The sequence below is a fragment of the Thunnus albacares genome, chromosome 21, assembly GCF_914725855.1.
Source record: "Thunnus albacares chromosome 21, fThuAlb1.1, whole genome shotgun sequence".
NCBI classification, from domain to species: Eukaryota; Metazoa; Chordata; class Actinopteri; order Scombriformes; family Scombridae; genus Thunnus; species Thunnus albacares.
Window position 1 is genome coordinate 2,591,939 of NC_058126.1, and position 15,834 is coordinate 2,607,772.

Sequence of the window (15,834 nt, forward strand, 5' to 3'; positions counted from 1 at the left end):
CACACACACACACACACACACACACACACTCTGTGTGCAATAGGAACCTCCCTCTGCTCTCCATGTTGTGTGTGTGTGTGTGCGTGTGTGTGTGTGTGTGTGTGTGTGTGTGTTTGGCCTTTAAAGGTCTTCCAGCAGTGAAACAACCATAGTATCAGTTACAGATTGAATTGTGCCTTCATGTCAGTGTTCATCTCGTCTCAGTCGAGTTGTTTTCGAGGCGGGATCAGTTCTCCGTGATGGAAAAGACAGATTTCAATTTTCAGAGAACAGTCAGGAGGGTCTGCAGCATCTCCAGACTGTTGCTCATGAAACAGAAAAACTAAAATCGATTCACATAAGAATTTTTATCTTCTATGATTTTTGTAAAGTTAGTAAATCTGAGAGAATGAAAAAGACAGAAATGAGCAGTGAAGGAGTTTAAAGGACTCATATTCTGCACATTTCCAGCCTCTATATTTATATTCTGGGGCTCTACTGGAATATCTTTGCATGATTTCCAGTTAAAAACTCCTTATTTATCTTCTACTGGTCTTTTATGCAGCCCCTCAGTTCAGTCTCTGTCTGAAACAGGCCGTTTTAGCTCCTGTCTCTTTAAGGCCCCGCCTCCCGACGAGCCCACTCTGTTCTGATTGGTCAGCTTTCAGGAAGCTTCCTCCGGCTCCGGAGGCTACGTAAACAAACTATAGTAGCAGGATTTCACTTCTTTTTCTCCTTCTTTACTCCAAATGTCAACTTCTCAAATCCATCCGTACATGTTGGACAACGTGAACAACACATGGAAACACCTTAGCAACCACCTTAGCAACCAGCTTAGCAACCACATACACACTCACAGCATCGGGAGCATTTTGGGGTTCAGTACTTTGCTCAAGGACACTCTGATATGCGGACTGGAGGAGCCGGGGATCAAACCATCGAGCTGTTCAACCTCTTGAGCCACAAGAACAGGATATAAATAACAGGAAATCACAAAAAGCAGACTATTTCCCCTTTAATAATTATCCTCGCAAAGACGGAGTATGTATTGAATCCTCGGTTCGCCGTCACCCAGAGATTGAACGTTAGCGTAGCTGAGCAGCGACCTCCAGCACTAACAAACGAGAGCAGCGGACCAACACACGCTGCTGCAGAACTTCACACAACTTCAATCAACAATGAAAAGAACTGGATGCAAATATTTCCCAGCAGCCCTGCGGCCGTACAGCGCTTCAGATAACGATGGGTTTTTCCCTGGTAGAGCTGCAGCAGAGAGGCTGCTCTCTCTCTCTTTCTGTCCCCTCTGATGCTGCAGTGCAGTCACACCAACATTTGCTTCCCGTTCATGTCTGCGTGGAACGAAGAAGAAAAAAACACTTTGGCTTCTGGTCGTGACTCGACCCGCCTCCTCCTACTCACGCAGTCTGATTGAAGTTTGCAGAGCAACGGCAGAGAAGAAACGATGTTGTCAGACTGTAGATAAAGACGGCGAAAGAGACTAATGACGGTGACGTGGTTGATAAAACGCACATGAAAGAACGTCTTGACTTTATGCTGAAATTTACAACGTAGTACAAAGTCAAGCGGTTGTGACATGAAGCACAACAAGCTAGTTAACCTGCACATGCTCAGTAGCGTCCGTCTTACACAGAACTACTCTCCGGAGACTGAAAACGTGATGCTGTTATTAGCGTTTGAAGCCAGTTTCTAATCAAACTAACGTGACCAAAACACTCAATAAGAGCAGAGACGAATCAACCGAACTCTTACAGTCATAAAATGTTTAAATGTTGTGTTAGAGATGGAGACTGCAGCCGCTGGGGAGGCTTTTTAGTTTTGCTTGGAAGCATTTTTTATAAATCACAGATGTAGAATTTAAGTTGACATCAGGGAGCAAATGATCAAGAGCGAAAGAGAAAGAAAGATCAATATTTTGTATTGTTTATCTTATAATTGTTCCAGACTAATGCATCGCTCTGGCGACAGTGACTTTTGACAGTAATGCCAATAAAGTTCCTTTTAAATTGAGCTGAACTGACAAGAGAGTGAAGGATGGAGAGAGAGAGAGGAACAGAAACAGAAGAGAAGAGAAGCAGAAACAGGGAGAAAGCAAGACAAGGTGAAAAGAGTAATGAAAGAGATCATAAAGACACAATACAATACAATCACAATATGATTTTATTGATCTTTCGGTGGGAAACAAACCAAAAGGGTTGTGAGGTTCCAGATGAAGATAACATCGTCAGATAAACTGTATATGTACACTGAAGACGCCAAGAGGAGGGGGAGGAAAGAGATGCAGAGACAGAGAGAGAGTTGTAAACGGGATGTACATGAATAATTAATGAGGAGACGAAGCCAGAGGAGACTCTCTGCCGCTTGGGAAAACATACACAGGACGTTTCACCCGAGACGTTCAGATACTCCCGACGTGCACATAAACACACACACACACGGCAACGTCGGATCGCCAGAGGACGACGAGTGGAAAGACTGAAGGAAAAGGAGGAAAGAAATTAAAAAATGAGAGAATTTTGACGGTGCAATCTGTCAGGGAGGAACCTTCACAAACATATTCAATCAGCAGGTAACTAGAGGATAAATGAAGGGAGGCGGGGGGGGAGGGGGGGGAGGTGGGAATCAGAATAGAGCGACGTAATTGGCTGGATTAACATGAGACAAAGCAGCAGGATGTGTGAGATGCAGAGAGAAGTCGTCCTTCAAAAACATTACGCCATCCTGCTGAAGTGTCCTTGAGCAAGACGCCGACCTGCAGCGAGCAGCAGATTAAAGACGTCCTGGTTTAAATTTAAACATCAATAAACGATCAGAGCGACATGAAGACGCCACGCTGGTTATCACCTCCGAGTTAAACATCAAAATAATCAAGATGAGTTCAAGTCAAACACAAATTATTAAAAGGAGCTTCAGATAAACCTTAAATTGATCAAGTCAGGTCTCAAATCAAGTCTCAATCGAGACATGAACATGGCGAGAACCTGTCAATCAAGACGAGTCCGAAGCAGCTTTTCGGTCAAATAAGTGAGGTCTCGAGCCAATCAAGAAAAGTCCTGACTCAGTCGAACCTTAAGTCTCAACACAAGTCGTTCATTACTGTCTGGCTCGAGTTGAAACAACTTACAAGTCCGCTCAGACTTGAGATCAGATTGACTCAAGTTCAGGCTGTTTGAGACGAGTCCAAGTCGGGTTTCAAGTCATATGAAAAGTCAAAGTTCAGTCTCAAACTAGTCAAGAAAAGTCAAGTCGAGCTTCAAGTCTTGTTGAGGCAAGTTGACACTCAAGTTAAGTCTCAAGTGAATCAAGACGAAGTCAAGTAGGCAGTAGTAGACAAGTCTTTAGTCAATAGAGACGAGTCCTTCAGGTCAGAAGGTCGTATTCAGCCACAGGGTGGAGCGGAGGTGTGCGGAGGTGTGCGTGGGGGTGTGAGCGTGTTTATTTGTGCTCTACAACGTAACCACTGTGAAACAATCACAAAATAACATTTTATTGATCTGATTCACCGGCCTCCTCGTTACCAGCGCTCCCTCTCTTCATTCACTCTCTAGCTCGCTCGACCACAGTTGCACTCTCTCTTTCTCTCTCTCTCTCTTTTTCTCTCGTCTTTTTTAAAATGAGTCAAGAAGCCGACAGCAAAGTCTAACTTTATTTTTAACGTTATCATATGAAGATAAATGTCCTCCCCTCGTCCTAGTAACGTCTTTGTCCTCCCTCATGGCAGAGTTCATTACTCTGATCAGTCTGATCTCCAGCTGTGTGCGGCGCCGAAACGCACTACCCCCCATTCAAATGAAAGGGAGGACCGGCGTTTTGGTGTGAACACGGTCTGAAGCAGGTCTGAAGTCGCCCACTTCGGTCCGGATGAGCCGACCGAGCTGAAACGTGAGATTGGAGTTTCAAGGCGGCGGCAGAACAGCCAATCAGATGTCTGTCTGTAACGCTCAGTCTTCACAGGTGATTTAACAAACCGCTGAATGAAACAGTCAGAACACAACAACAGCCGTGACGATGGTTGATTTCCCAGCAGCCACCAAAGCTGAAGGCTTTTCAGTGACTTGAGAGTGGAGCTCAGTCGGTGGTCCCTGGAGAAATAAGAGGAAGGTTTGAAAAGAGGAAGCTGTAAACGCTTTCTGTTTTGGTGCTTGAGGCGGCTGAGTTGGTGAAAAACTGATAAACCTCCTGAAGTGAAAGGAAGGTGTGAAGTTTTAATTTCTTGAAAAGTTTCACCTTGATTCAAGATGCTTTGACTCACTTTCACTTTCTCTCATCTTCCTGCCTTCCTCCTCCTCCTCCTCCACCTCCTCCTCCTCCTCCACCTCCTCCTCCGCCTCGTCGCTGCCCTGATATGTGTGTGTGTGTGTGTGTGTGTGTGTGTGTGTGTGTGTGTTCACTCCTCCTGCACTGATGATATCACTGAAGTTTACATCATCGTTTCACACACACATGAACTCTGAAAGTCTTTCTCATCTTCTCACTTTCATGTCGAGCCAGACGGTTGCCACAGAAACACTTTACTGTACCTGAGGGGTGTGTGTGTGTGTGTGTGTGTGTGTGTGTGTGTGTGTGTGTGTGTATAAATAGCAGGTTAAACGGTTTTATTTCTTTATCTCATCTGACATTTGAAAGTAAACTCTCTGAACCAACATTTGTCACAGATTAAGTCAGTCTGTGGTTCAGGATGGAAATGTTTACATGTTGACTTTTGTAACTCGTCGTGTCAGAATTATATAAAGGAATTATATCAATTATATAAAAGGAAAAAAACGGGAATAAATGAGTGTAGAAACATACTGAAAGCAGACGCTTCCATGCAGGACACAAACTGATCTGCTGACCGACATGTTAGACGACGTTTTCCACCTCCGTCATCAAAACACTGAACGACAGAATCAATAAACGTGTTTCCATCCACCTGCTGTTGTGTGAACATCAGCAGATAAACCGTCACAGAAGAAGAAGACACAACGAGATGACGTCATTAAAACAGTCAAAGCTCAAACGATGTAAAACATGACGGAAATATGACGTTTCTGTTAGTTTCATGCATTGATGTGAGGAAGGTTACAGTCTCCTCATCATCGCTCCACACACACATCTGATGTTTTCAGCGTTTCAGTCACATGATGCACGTACGTCATCACGAAACTACTGTTACTCCTCAGACAGGAAACTCTTTTTTTGGGATATTTCTTTATTTATTTATGCTCAAACACCTGAAAACTAACGAGTGATTCCATCAACCTCAGCTGTACTTTGTGTTAATTGCTAATTAGCTTATTGTCAACACATTAAACTACGATGGTTAGCATGATGAACGTATCTACGCAGCTTGAAGGAAGTGCGACGCACCGGAGACGAGAGCTTCGATGGCGTTGTCGTGACCGTGCTAGCGATGACGTCATTTCCTGCCAGGAGCTGCAGCAGCTGATGAGTGGCATGAAAAATAAATTTAAATAAATGAAATAAAATTAAAATATCAGTGTAAAATTAAAAAGCTAAAATATAATAATGATAAAATAATATATATAAATAAATAAGATGAAATAAAGTAGAAATAAAAGTAATAAAAATAATAAATAAATGTAAATAAAACAAATGTGACTACGATTGGAAGAAGAATTAGCATGCTAACGTTAGCATGCGGCTCACGGCTGCAGATCCTCCGTGCTGCTGGGAGGACGTGCGTGCAGTGAGTTCAGGTGTATTTGGGGGGGGGGTTTTGGGGGCTCCTGGTTGTGTCTTATTTCCTCCTACAGTCTGACTTCAGCTCTAAATATTTCTCCTCGTGTTCAGTCGTCAAGACAGTTCAATGTGTTTGTGCTGCCTGCTGCTCTGCTCTCATCTCCTGACAAATGGAAAGACTGGAACGGCGTGGAGCGCTCCTTATGCTCAGTTTATTATCTACCTGAGCACCTCTCATCCTCCTGCTCCCCTCGTTTCCCGTCTCCATCCTCCTCCTCTCTCTCTCTCTCTCTCTCTCAGTCTGACAGCCTCCCTGCGTCCGAGCTCCTCCATCTTTTTCTCTCTCTCCCACAGAAGAAAATCTCATTTTCTCTGAGCCGCTCTGCTGGCCTCCTCCAGGTTTTTTCTCTCGGTCGCTTCATCTCTTTCCTCCCACTTTCAACGGCTCTTTAACTTTGATTTTTCACTGTCTCCTGCTGTTCGGGCCAGTATTTCTTTTTAAACTGCACGTCACTGCGGATGGAGGGTTTTTTTTTTTTTTTTTTTTCACTAAAATTAGCAGCTATTTTCACCGTTTTCACATCCACCTACAGATGGAAGACTGTAATACAACATCCAAATAACTTCTTAGTTCAAGCGTTATCGTCCCTCCTACAACGTTTAGCTGCCAAACACAAAGTAAAAAGGCACAAAAGCCCCCAAATATCTAAATATCCCACTGCTGCTTCAGTGAAATGTTCCAGGAGGAGCCAAATGGATTATTGGAGAAAGACGTAGGTGCAACTTTCAGACACTTTCTTTATATTTTGTTCCAATCGTGACGCTTCAGCCCCTCAAAACTGCAGAAAACAGAAGTTCAGAACGTCTTTTATGATTCAATAATCAAGAATTAGCATCAGTCGTTATTATTATGAACATTTCAGCAGCAGTCTTCATCATTTACCTGCTGAAGAAGACTTATTTTTATTTATATATCAGTTAAACTTAATTTGTACAGCAGCTTTCATACAGGTTAGTTCACAGATGATAATAAATGATAATAAAACAAGTTGAGACTGATGAAAACCAGAAATAAACATAAAAATATAAAGAAAAATTAGATAAAATTGATACAAAACAAAGAAATACAACATGAACAGAATAAAGTGAGTGAATAAGATAAATAATAATGATTATTAATCAGAGCTAACGAGCTTCAGAGCTCATGTTTACAGACATCAACACGTCCAGCTGCTCTCGTTTCTTTTTTCACTGCATCCAGAAAAAAAAACTTCTCAGATGTTCAGTCGAGTCAAATTTATTGATCTGTTCAAAGTCAAAGAGAAATCTGAGATTTGATTTAGATCATTAAACTGAAATAAATCAAACGAACGAACAGGAGACTCAAAGAGAACGTGTGTGTGGATACGAAACGATGAATAAATCTGATATTTGATGCCACGTTTTAGATATTTAATAGTTTAATAGTTGATGCAGCAACAATGAAGCACAACTGACTCCGAGTTATTCATGAGTTGCTGCTACTGATTCAATCTGAATTAAAATAAAACATCCCAGCACTTAAAGGACGGAGGATAAGAAGCTTCAGCGTCCACGAGTCAAATCAAGTAGATATCTTTCAACGTTACAGTCTTTTTAGTGTTTAAGTTCAACTTTTTGCCAAAATGACGCAGTGCTAAACTCAGTCTATACATGACATAATGCTAACATGCTATCCTTAGTCTGTAAACATACTTACATCAGCATGCAAGCTAAATGTTAGCATCATGTTTCCATGCATGTTAAGAATGACATGATAAATGTAATGAAAAAATATAAATAAATGAACACTGTACACATATAAACAAAACAAAAAGCTAACATGCTAAATGCATTCTAAATGTTAGCATGTTAGCATAACTGTGCTGGCAATAAAGCTAATATTAGCATGTTAACTACTCTACATTAATAAGCTAATATGAAGCTTCAGCGTCCAAATGAGTCAAATCAAGTAGATATCTTTCAACGTTACAGTCTTTTTAGTGCCAAAGTTCCTCTTTTTGTTACTATACTTCCACCTGCAGCTCAACAGGGAAACACTGTCCGAGGAAACACAAAGAGGGAATTTGATGCTAAAAAGACTGTAAATGTGTCAGATATCCACTTGATATGACTAACTCAGACTGATGAAGCTGAATAGAAGCTTCACACAGACTTTTAAATGCATTGAAAGCACATTTGAAGGATCTTTTAATATGATTACAGCGAGGAAAAACCTCTTTCACTGCTCATCGGGACACCTGACTGCTGGTTTTTGTGAGCAGAGTGAGAGCTCTGTCTGTCTGTCTGTCTGCTGTGATATTTCAGATCCAGACTCTTCAGTCAGTCTTATGTTAATCTTACACCTCCTGCCTGGTGGGAGTAAGACTGAAGGTCAGTCAGTCACGACTCAGCGGGAGGGAAGAGTGTTTCTGTGTGTGTGTGTGTGTGTGTGTGTGTGTGTGTGTGTGTGTGTGTGTGTGTGTGTGTGTGTGTGTGTGTGTGTGTGTGTGTGTGTGTGTGTGTGTGTGTGTGTGATGAGCTAAGATTAGCTCCCCGTTATAACACTGATCACTGTCGTTGTCTTAATGTAGAACTGTGTTGCTTTGAATCCGAAAAAAATGTAATATTACATCTTACATTAGAATAATAATAATAATAATAATAATAATCTTTATTTATATCTTTTCTTTTTCCACATGCTTTACTTACTGGAAGTTACATCTTTTGTAAAATGTCAAAAAACTGATAAAGATTATAAAATGAAACTGAACTAAACTTTCAAAACACTGATGAAAATACACACAAACTAAATAAAGCACCATAAAATAATCAATAATGATAAGATACAGTAGAAGATACTCATCAATGCAGACGGTTAAAGGTGCAGTTCAACATCTCCGGTGTCTCATGTCTGTGTTCACGCCGTTAGCTTAGCTTAGCATAAAGACTGGAAACAGAGGGAAACTGCTAGCCTACAGTTTAAACACCTCTGATGTGAACTAATTAACACAAACAAATGTAAAAATAACAGTTTTGTCTATTTATAAATATGACTTCTTTTTTTTTTTTTTTACAGAACTTTATTGTCCAACATAAAGGTGATATGTTGACACCACAGAACAAAACATTAAGACGTAGAACATTTAATAAATATTACAGAAACATAAACTGTGAGGTTCTCTCCAGCAGAACGATACATTCATATATATATTAATATATATATTAATATATATATATATTTAAAGTGCAAAATAGAAACAAAAAAATAACAGTACAAAAAAGTTTAAATATTATAAAAAATCAGAATAATAATGCTGAAATAATAAATATGAATAAATAAGTGGAAGTAAAAGTATAAAATAATATATTACAATAATAAAATAAAATATTAAAATTGAATTATTTTTAAAAAATACATTATTATTATTATTAAAATTAAACATAATAATATAAAATTAAAAAATTACAAATTTACTTAAAAATGTAGATGATAATAAATTAAATATATAAGTAAATAAAACAAAAATCTAACTACAAGAAATAAAAATAATAAAAGATGAAAGTTGTTGAGCAGCAGAGAGGATCTTCATCATCATCATGTGGAAGCAGTGAAAAGTAAATAACAATAATATAATAATAATAATAATATATATTTTTAGCGTCAGTTGTCTCTACGTGTCTCTTTCTTTCAGAGCCACAAAAATTATATTTAAAAAAAAATAAATCAAATTAAAAAACTACAAACGTTCTAAAGATTAAAGACGACATCAGCAGGCAGCAAACTAAAACTACAACACATTAATATCCCAGCATGCTTTGCCTCTATTAGCTGCTGTTCTTGTCTTAATTGTGTTAATTAGAAAACTGACAATGAGGATGATGAAGATGAAGCATCACTGTGTTTAAAACAGTTTTTAGGAAGTAAAACATGTGAATGAAGAGCAGAAACAGACGGATGGAGAGAGAACCAGCTCGTCTCTTTGTTAGGAGCCACAGCCGCAACAATTTACATGAGAGCCAAACCTCCTCGCAGCTGATTGGTCCAGAGAGCCGCCCGCCTCACCGCCACACACACACCCCTCCCTCCCTCTTACGCCACGCTCCAGCCAATCAGGACGTCACACACACACGCCGGGGCAGAGAGAGAGAGAGACAGAGAGAGAGAGAGAGAGAGAGAGAGAGAGAGAGAGAGAGAGAGAGAGAGAGAGAGAGAGAGAGAGAGAGAGAGAGAGAGAGAGAGAGAGAGAGACTGATGGCGGCGAGTCATGTGTGAGCAGATGGCGCCGCCTGGTGGTTCTGTAGTGATACGACCACACACACACACACACACACACATATCTGATAGAAGTTATCTCCTTTAAAGCTTCACTGTGAAGGTTCTGCGTTGTTTTAGCAGATTCAGGAGAAAAGAATAAAGATAAAGAATAATAAATACAATAAAATAAAAACAATAAATAAAATAAATCATCTGGTTGAGGTGAAGCTTCCATCAGGCTGCTCATCTACAAGAGATCATAATCAACCAATTAAGAGTAAAAATTAATTAATGAGCATGTAATAAAATACAATGAAATAACAATACTACATATCTAATATATATCTAAAATAATAACAACCCCAAACTGTTTAAAAAACAAGAGAATTGATAACAATAAACACATAATTATATATACATTTATATATATATGTATGTGTGTGTGTGTGTGTGTGTGTGTGTGTGTGTGTGTGGGGACAGAGCTCCTCATACACAGCCAGTATTTTCAGTCAGGTGCTGGTTGGTGAAATAAGGTGAAAATCTAAATGAACCAGCGCTCACTGTAATGACTTTACTGTGACTTTATTAAGAACAAATAACGTGTTTCGCCTGCAGCGTCTTCAGGTTCGTTCAGTACGACTGCTGAGATAAATACATCTGAGTCACATGACTCATTATCACAGGCTTCATCTTCTCAAAGTGAACATTTTACAGAGAATATACATATTACAAAAAACATGACGTGATTAATGTTGCACAAAGTTATAAGAATTACACCATTTTATATAATTAAACTTCATTACATCCCTCAGCAGAATGGACTACAGGTCCTACAGCTGTCCCTAACACACACACATATATATGTATGTTAGGGATGTGCAGAGATCCCAGTATTTGTATCTGTATTTGTGTTTGAATAAAAGTGGAAAGAGGCTTAAAAATCCTGGTTTTGTTTTTATTACACTTTTAATTTTAGAAAATTATTATGATTACTGAGCTAAAACTTTACTCATCGTCTCATTCAGATCTATCTATTAATACACCCATAACACAGAGACAGCACAGCGTGTAACATGTAGGGAAGAACATCAGAGGTGATTATTGCTTTGCATTTTTCATTTATTGCCTATTTTTTTACAAGCTAACTTTGTAGAGAGAAGAAGAGGAACAACAGTTCATTAAGAGTCTTTAAGAGCACTTTGCTTTATCTCCGGGGAACATCCCAACACATCACTGTTTTAATATTTGTATGAAACAAATATTCATATAAAACCCACTATTTGTGCTTTGCCGAATAATGTATTTGTATTCAGGCACACCCCTAATACAAATACATATACATATATACATATATATATATGTATATATGTATATGTGTGTGTATATATGTATGTATGTGTGTCAACATCCAAAGACAGTTTGGACAAAAACATATTTTTCAGCTGAGTGAACTCTCTGATGTCAGAGAGACACGAACAGCAACTCTATGTTCAGAACATCTGCTGTGTGTGTGTGTGTGTGTGTGTGTGTGTGTGTGTGTGTGTGTGTGTGTGTGTGTGTGTGTGTGTGTGTGTGTGTGTGGTGGGGGGTGGGGGGGGGGGGGTCATATTTGGTCATGTTCTGTAGATGAGTCTGTCGTGTCTCAGAACAGAAACAAAAAAAAAGAAAGAAAATCAATTGTGAACTATGACACACACACACACACACACACACACACACTCTGTATGTACAGTACACTGACAGCAACATCACACTCGACCATAATTGGCTCTTCTATTTGACAGCAGAGTTCAGCTCGGTAACATTGACATAACACAGTGGCAACGCTCTCTGGACACTAAACACACACACACACACACACACACACACACACACAGACACACACACACAGCGCCACCCTCAGGACAACATGTCCACTTCAGCAGCTCTTAGAAAATGTATGAAAGTCAACATAACAGCAGAGAGAAGCTTGTTTTAATGTCAGTTAATCCTTTAATGAAACAGCTCAATTTACTGAGATCAAAATCTATAAAACTTAAGTGATTTGACTCCTGAAGCACAAACCTCTCAGACTGTACAGCAGCTATAATCTATATTTATATAATAACAGTCTGAGCTGTCAGTGTGTAATGTGTTATTGGCTCGTAGTGATGAACCTACAGAGAATTATCAGAGACTCTGCAGCTCCTCTCAGCTTTACGGAGCTTTATAGTGAGTTTCAGCTCATTGTTTATCTGTCCGGTTGCAACTTTACTGTTCTGGTTCACTCTCAGCGTCTCATAGTGTCGTTTTCACTACCTGCTCAGCACCAAACAGACACAGTTAGCTGTAGACTAGCTGGTGAACATAGTGGAGCATTTAGCAGCTAAAGAGCCAGATATTTCCCTCAGGAGTTGGTAGAGAGTAAAAACAGAAGCTAAAAGAGAGTGAATATTGGACTTACATTCACCAGGTGGACAGAAACACGACTCCACATGAATGATAATGTTGCTCCGTAACTGCTGGATGTGGAAATAAAGCAACTGTTTGCTAACATGTTAGCCACAACTACTCTATAAGCTGATAATATGACAGAAGTCATGTTTAGAGACTATTCTGCTGAAAACAAGTGGACAAAAAAAAACATCATTTCAAGCAGCTTTAACCAGATTGAAACTACAAAGGATCAAGAATAGAACCCTGAGGAACCCCACAAGTAATTATTGACATTATCAACAGTAGAAACACGGATGACAAATGTTTTTTTAGGATTTAATCAACATAAAATGGTAACAAAGACTCATAACATCACATCAGTAAAGACGACAGTTGAGTGACACTATTTCAAGATGCAAATATCAATGAATATGAAGATACTACTGTTCTGTTATCTGTCAATAATATTGATGATGATGATGATGATGATGATGTCTTCCTCGCTGCAGGTCTCCGTGGGGAAGATGTACGAGGCCCAGAAGATCGTGGTGGAGTATTAACCCTCTGCAGGAGGACTTGTCCCAGCAAACGACAGGATGTGATGTCACCAACCCCCCGCCCCCCCCCCCCCGCATCACTGCCGACAACCAATCAGCTTCTTCCTCCCGGACACTGTTGTTGTTTAGTTTGACAGAACCATCGCTGGGTGGAGGTGGACGTGTGTGAGATGCATTGTGGGAGTAAAGCTGTGAAATACCTGAAGTTTGTCTGGAGTTTAGGCTTTGAATTGTTTTTTGTTTGTTTTTAGGGATGCACCAATCAGACGTCACCGAGCTGTTTCTCATTATTGATTTTGTAACGGAGTGATCAGGTGACTCAACATCTCGCCTCACGTGTTCAAACTTTCTGACTCATCGGTTCCTGAACGTTTTCTCCTTTAAAATGAAGCCACCGCTGAATTATCTGCCGATTTCTTTCTCGATTGATCATTTCGTCTATAAAAACTGTAACAGAATCAGTTTCCCAAAGTTCACGTGTTCTGATGGTTTTAGTCTGTTGGAACCAGTGAAAGTTTGAAAGTTTGTCACAGACTTTGACCAAAGATGATTTAATTTTTTCAGTGTTTTTCGTGCCCTGAAGTCTGAGACCGTCACGTGTTCAGCAGCTGTGACTCTGAGAAACGCTGATGATGTTTTTGCTTGTTTGTTGCCAAATGTTTGTTTTACAGGAAATCAAATTTCCACTGAAAGCAAAAAAACGCTACGTTGTTGTAGCGCGCTGGTCGAGGTGTCTGCTGGTGCGTAAATACATCCAGAGTCTGCGTGTCGAGGTTCAGACGTCGTCGACATCGAGCCAGTTTGTTTCTGTATTAAAACAACAAAACAGCTGATTCCAACACAACAATGTACAGCGAGACAAAGGTGGCAGATATCTGCGTTTAACTCTAAACAAGCTGTCAACAAGCCGTCCGCCCTTGTTGTTGTTGTTGTTGTTGTTGTTGTTGTTGTTGTTGTTGTTGTTGTTGTTGTGCTGCGCTACTGTCACCATCATATGACGTTTCTACGAAGCTCCGTTTACCTCGAACACACAGATTTACACAGAAAAACACACACTGATCTAATCTGGACGGAAACAGAAAGAAGAAGAAGAAGAAGAAGCTGCGTCGACCAGTTTCACCAGTGAAGTTTACCAGTATAGCGTCTCGGTGTGGACGTGGTCTCAGATAAACACGTCCTGTCTCCTGCTTAAAGTCTCCGTTGAGTCTTTCTCAACATCATTAAACCAAGACTCAACTGAACTGTGAAAAGTTTAATCACTCTGTAGATGAAACATGTTCAGCATCAACATTTTGCTTTTTGTTTCAAATCTCGATGTGTTTGAGTCTCGTTATCTGGACAAAATGATCATCACACAAAAATCAGACAAACTGATCAATTCAACAGCTGATCAAACTCGTAAGATTATAAGAATTTCAAAAACTCCAGAAAGAAATGACGACGATATTAACTGACAGAAGAGTATAAATAACTAACAGGAAGTCTCGGTGTTGATCTGACGGTTGACGGTGCATCCCCTCAGTTTGTTTGTTTTGTTTTTTTTTCTTTCTAGTGTTATTTTTTTGTATTAAAACGCACAATTAGCTGATCCTGCATGAGATTATCTGATATATTGATCATAAATAAACACCAGAGAGAAGTTTGAATGAGGAAATAACACAAACAGCTGTTTACACAATAATACTCAAACAGACAAACAGTTCAGTCCCGTCATGATGTACCGTTAGAAGAGTTTGACGTCATAATATTATGAGAAAATATATATATGTTTTGAGAATAAAGTCATATATTTTAGATTAAAATCGTATTTTTTCCAGAAAAAAGTAATATTATTATTATTATATTGTTTTTTTAAAAAAGAAAAACATTTTAAAACATTTTTCTAGATAAAAATCTAAATATTTCAAGAAAAAAAGTCATAATTTTTTAAAAGAAAATGATAATATTGCAGGAAAGGTTGTAATAATTGACAATAACGACAGTAAAGTGTGAACAACAAGCCTCAAAGGTCAGACTGATGAAAGGATGAAAATCTGCTAAAATTATGACTTTTTTTCTCATAAATGTTTGACTTTATTCTCATAATATTTCATCTTTACTCTCTAAACGTCTGTTGTTGTTGTTGTTTGTTTCCGTCATCGTCGTCGTCGTCGTCGTGCTGCGACTGAACTCGTCGTTTTCATCTCTGAAAGTTTCTGCTGACTCGGCGTTCTGTAAAGTCAAACTTTGTCTCATTTACAGCAGAGGAGGACGATGATGATGATGATGATGATGATGATGATGATGATGTGGACGTTTTGTCTTCAGAGCTGCAACCAAACCATCTGTTTATTATTTCTTATATTTAACTTTGCTGCCAAATGAAGGAAAAGTTTGACTATTAATGAAACTTTTTACATGTTTGTCTTTATGAGCAGCAGCAGCAGTTTTCACTCCTGATCAATCAATACTCTGTTATGATTGATTATCAGTTCAGCAGGTGAAGTCTTATATCTCCTTGTTTATCATTTATTATGAGTTGAACTCAACAGTGGACTGTCAGAATAAAGAGTTTCCACATATCCACTGTTTTCTACTGTTTCTGTCTTTTATTGAAGATCTAAACATGCAGATTTATTCTCAGTCTACCTGACCCCAGCTCTGCTGTGTTTATTATTCAGGTCAAAGGTCGAGGGTCAGGTGATCTGCAGCTTTATAAATCTGACAGAAAGCTGCTTCTCTCTCAGTCTGAGTCGAGTTGTTGGTGAAAGAAAGAAAGAAAGAAACAGTCGTGATTTGATGCCGGCAGGTTTGAGGTCAAATCATTTTCCCTTTAAAGGTCATTTTCATTTTGTCCAAGTGTCAGATATGAAATTAAATAAAGACGTCATGACTCAGTTATCTGTCGTCCTGGAAGACAATAAAAGA

At 39.3% G+C, this 15,834-nt stretch overlaps 1 protein-coding gene across 1 annotated transcript in view; it reads left to right on the plus strand.

The window, feature by feature from the left end:
• LOC122972289 (LYR motif-containing protein 4B) overlaps positions 1-14,274 on the plus strand; it is a 41,544-nt gene extending 27,270 nt beyond the window's left edge. Inside the window, exon 3 of the mRNA XM_044339291.1 lies at positions 12,880-14,274. Within this exon, the coding sequence (XP_044195226.1) occupies positions 12,880-12,930 (51 nt within the window). The 3' untranslated portion in view covers positions 12,931-14,274. The remainder of the gene's footprint in view (positions 1-12,879) is intronic.
• Positions 14,275-15,834: the final 1,560 nt, after the last annotated feature.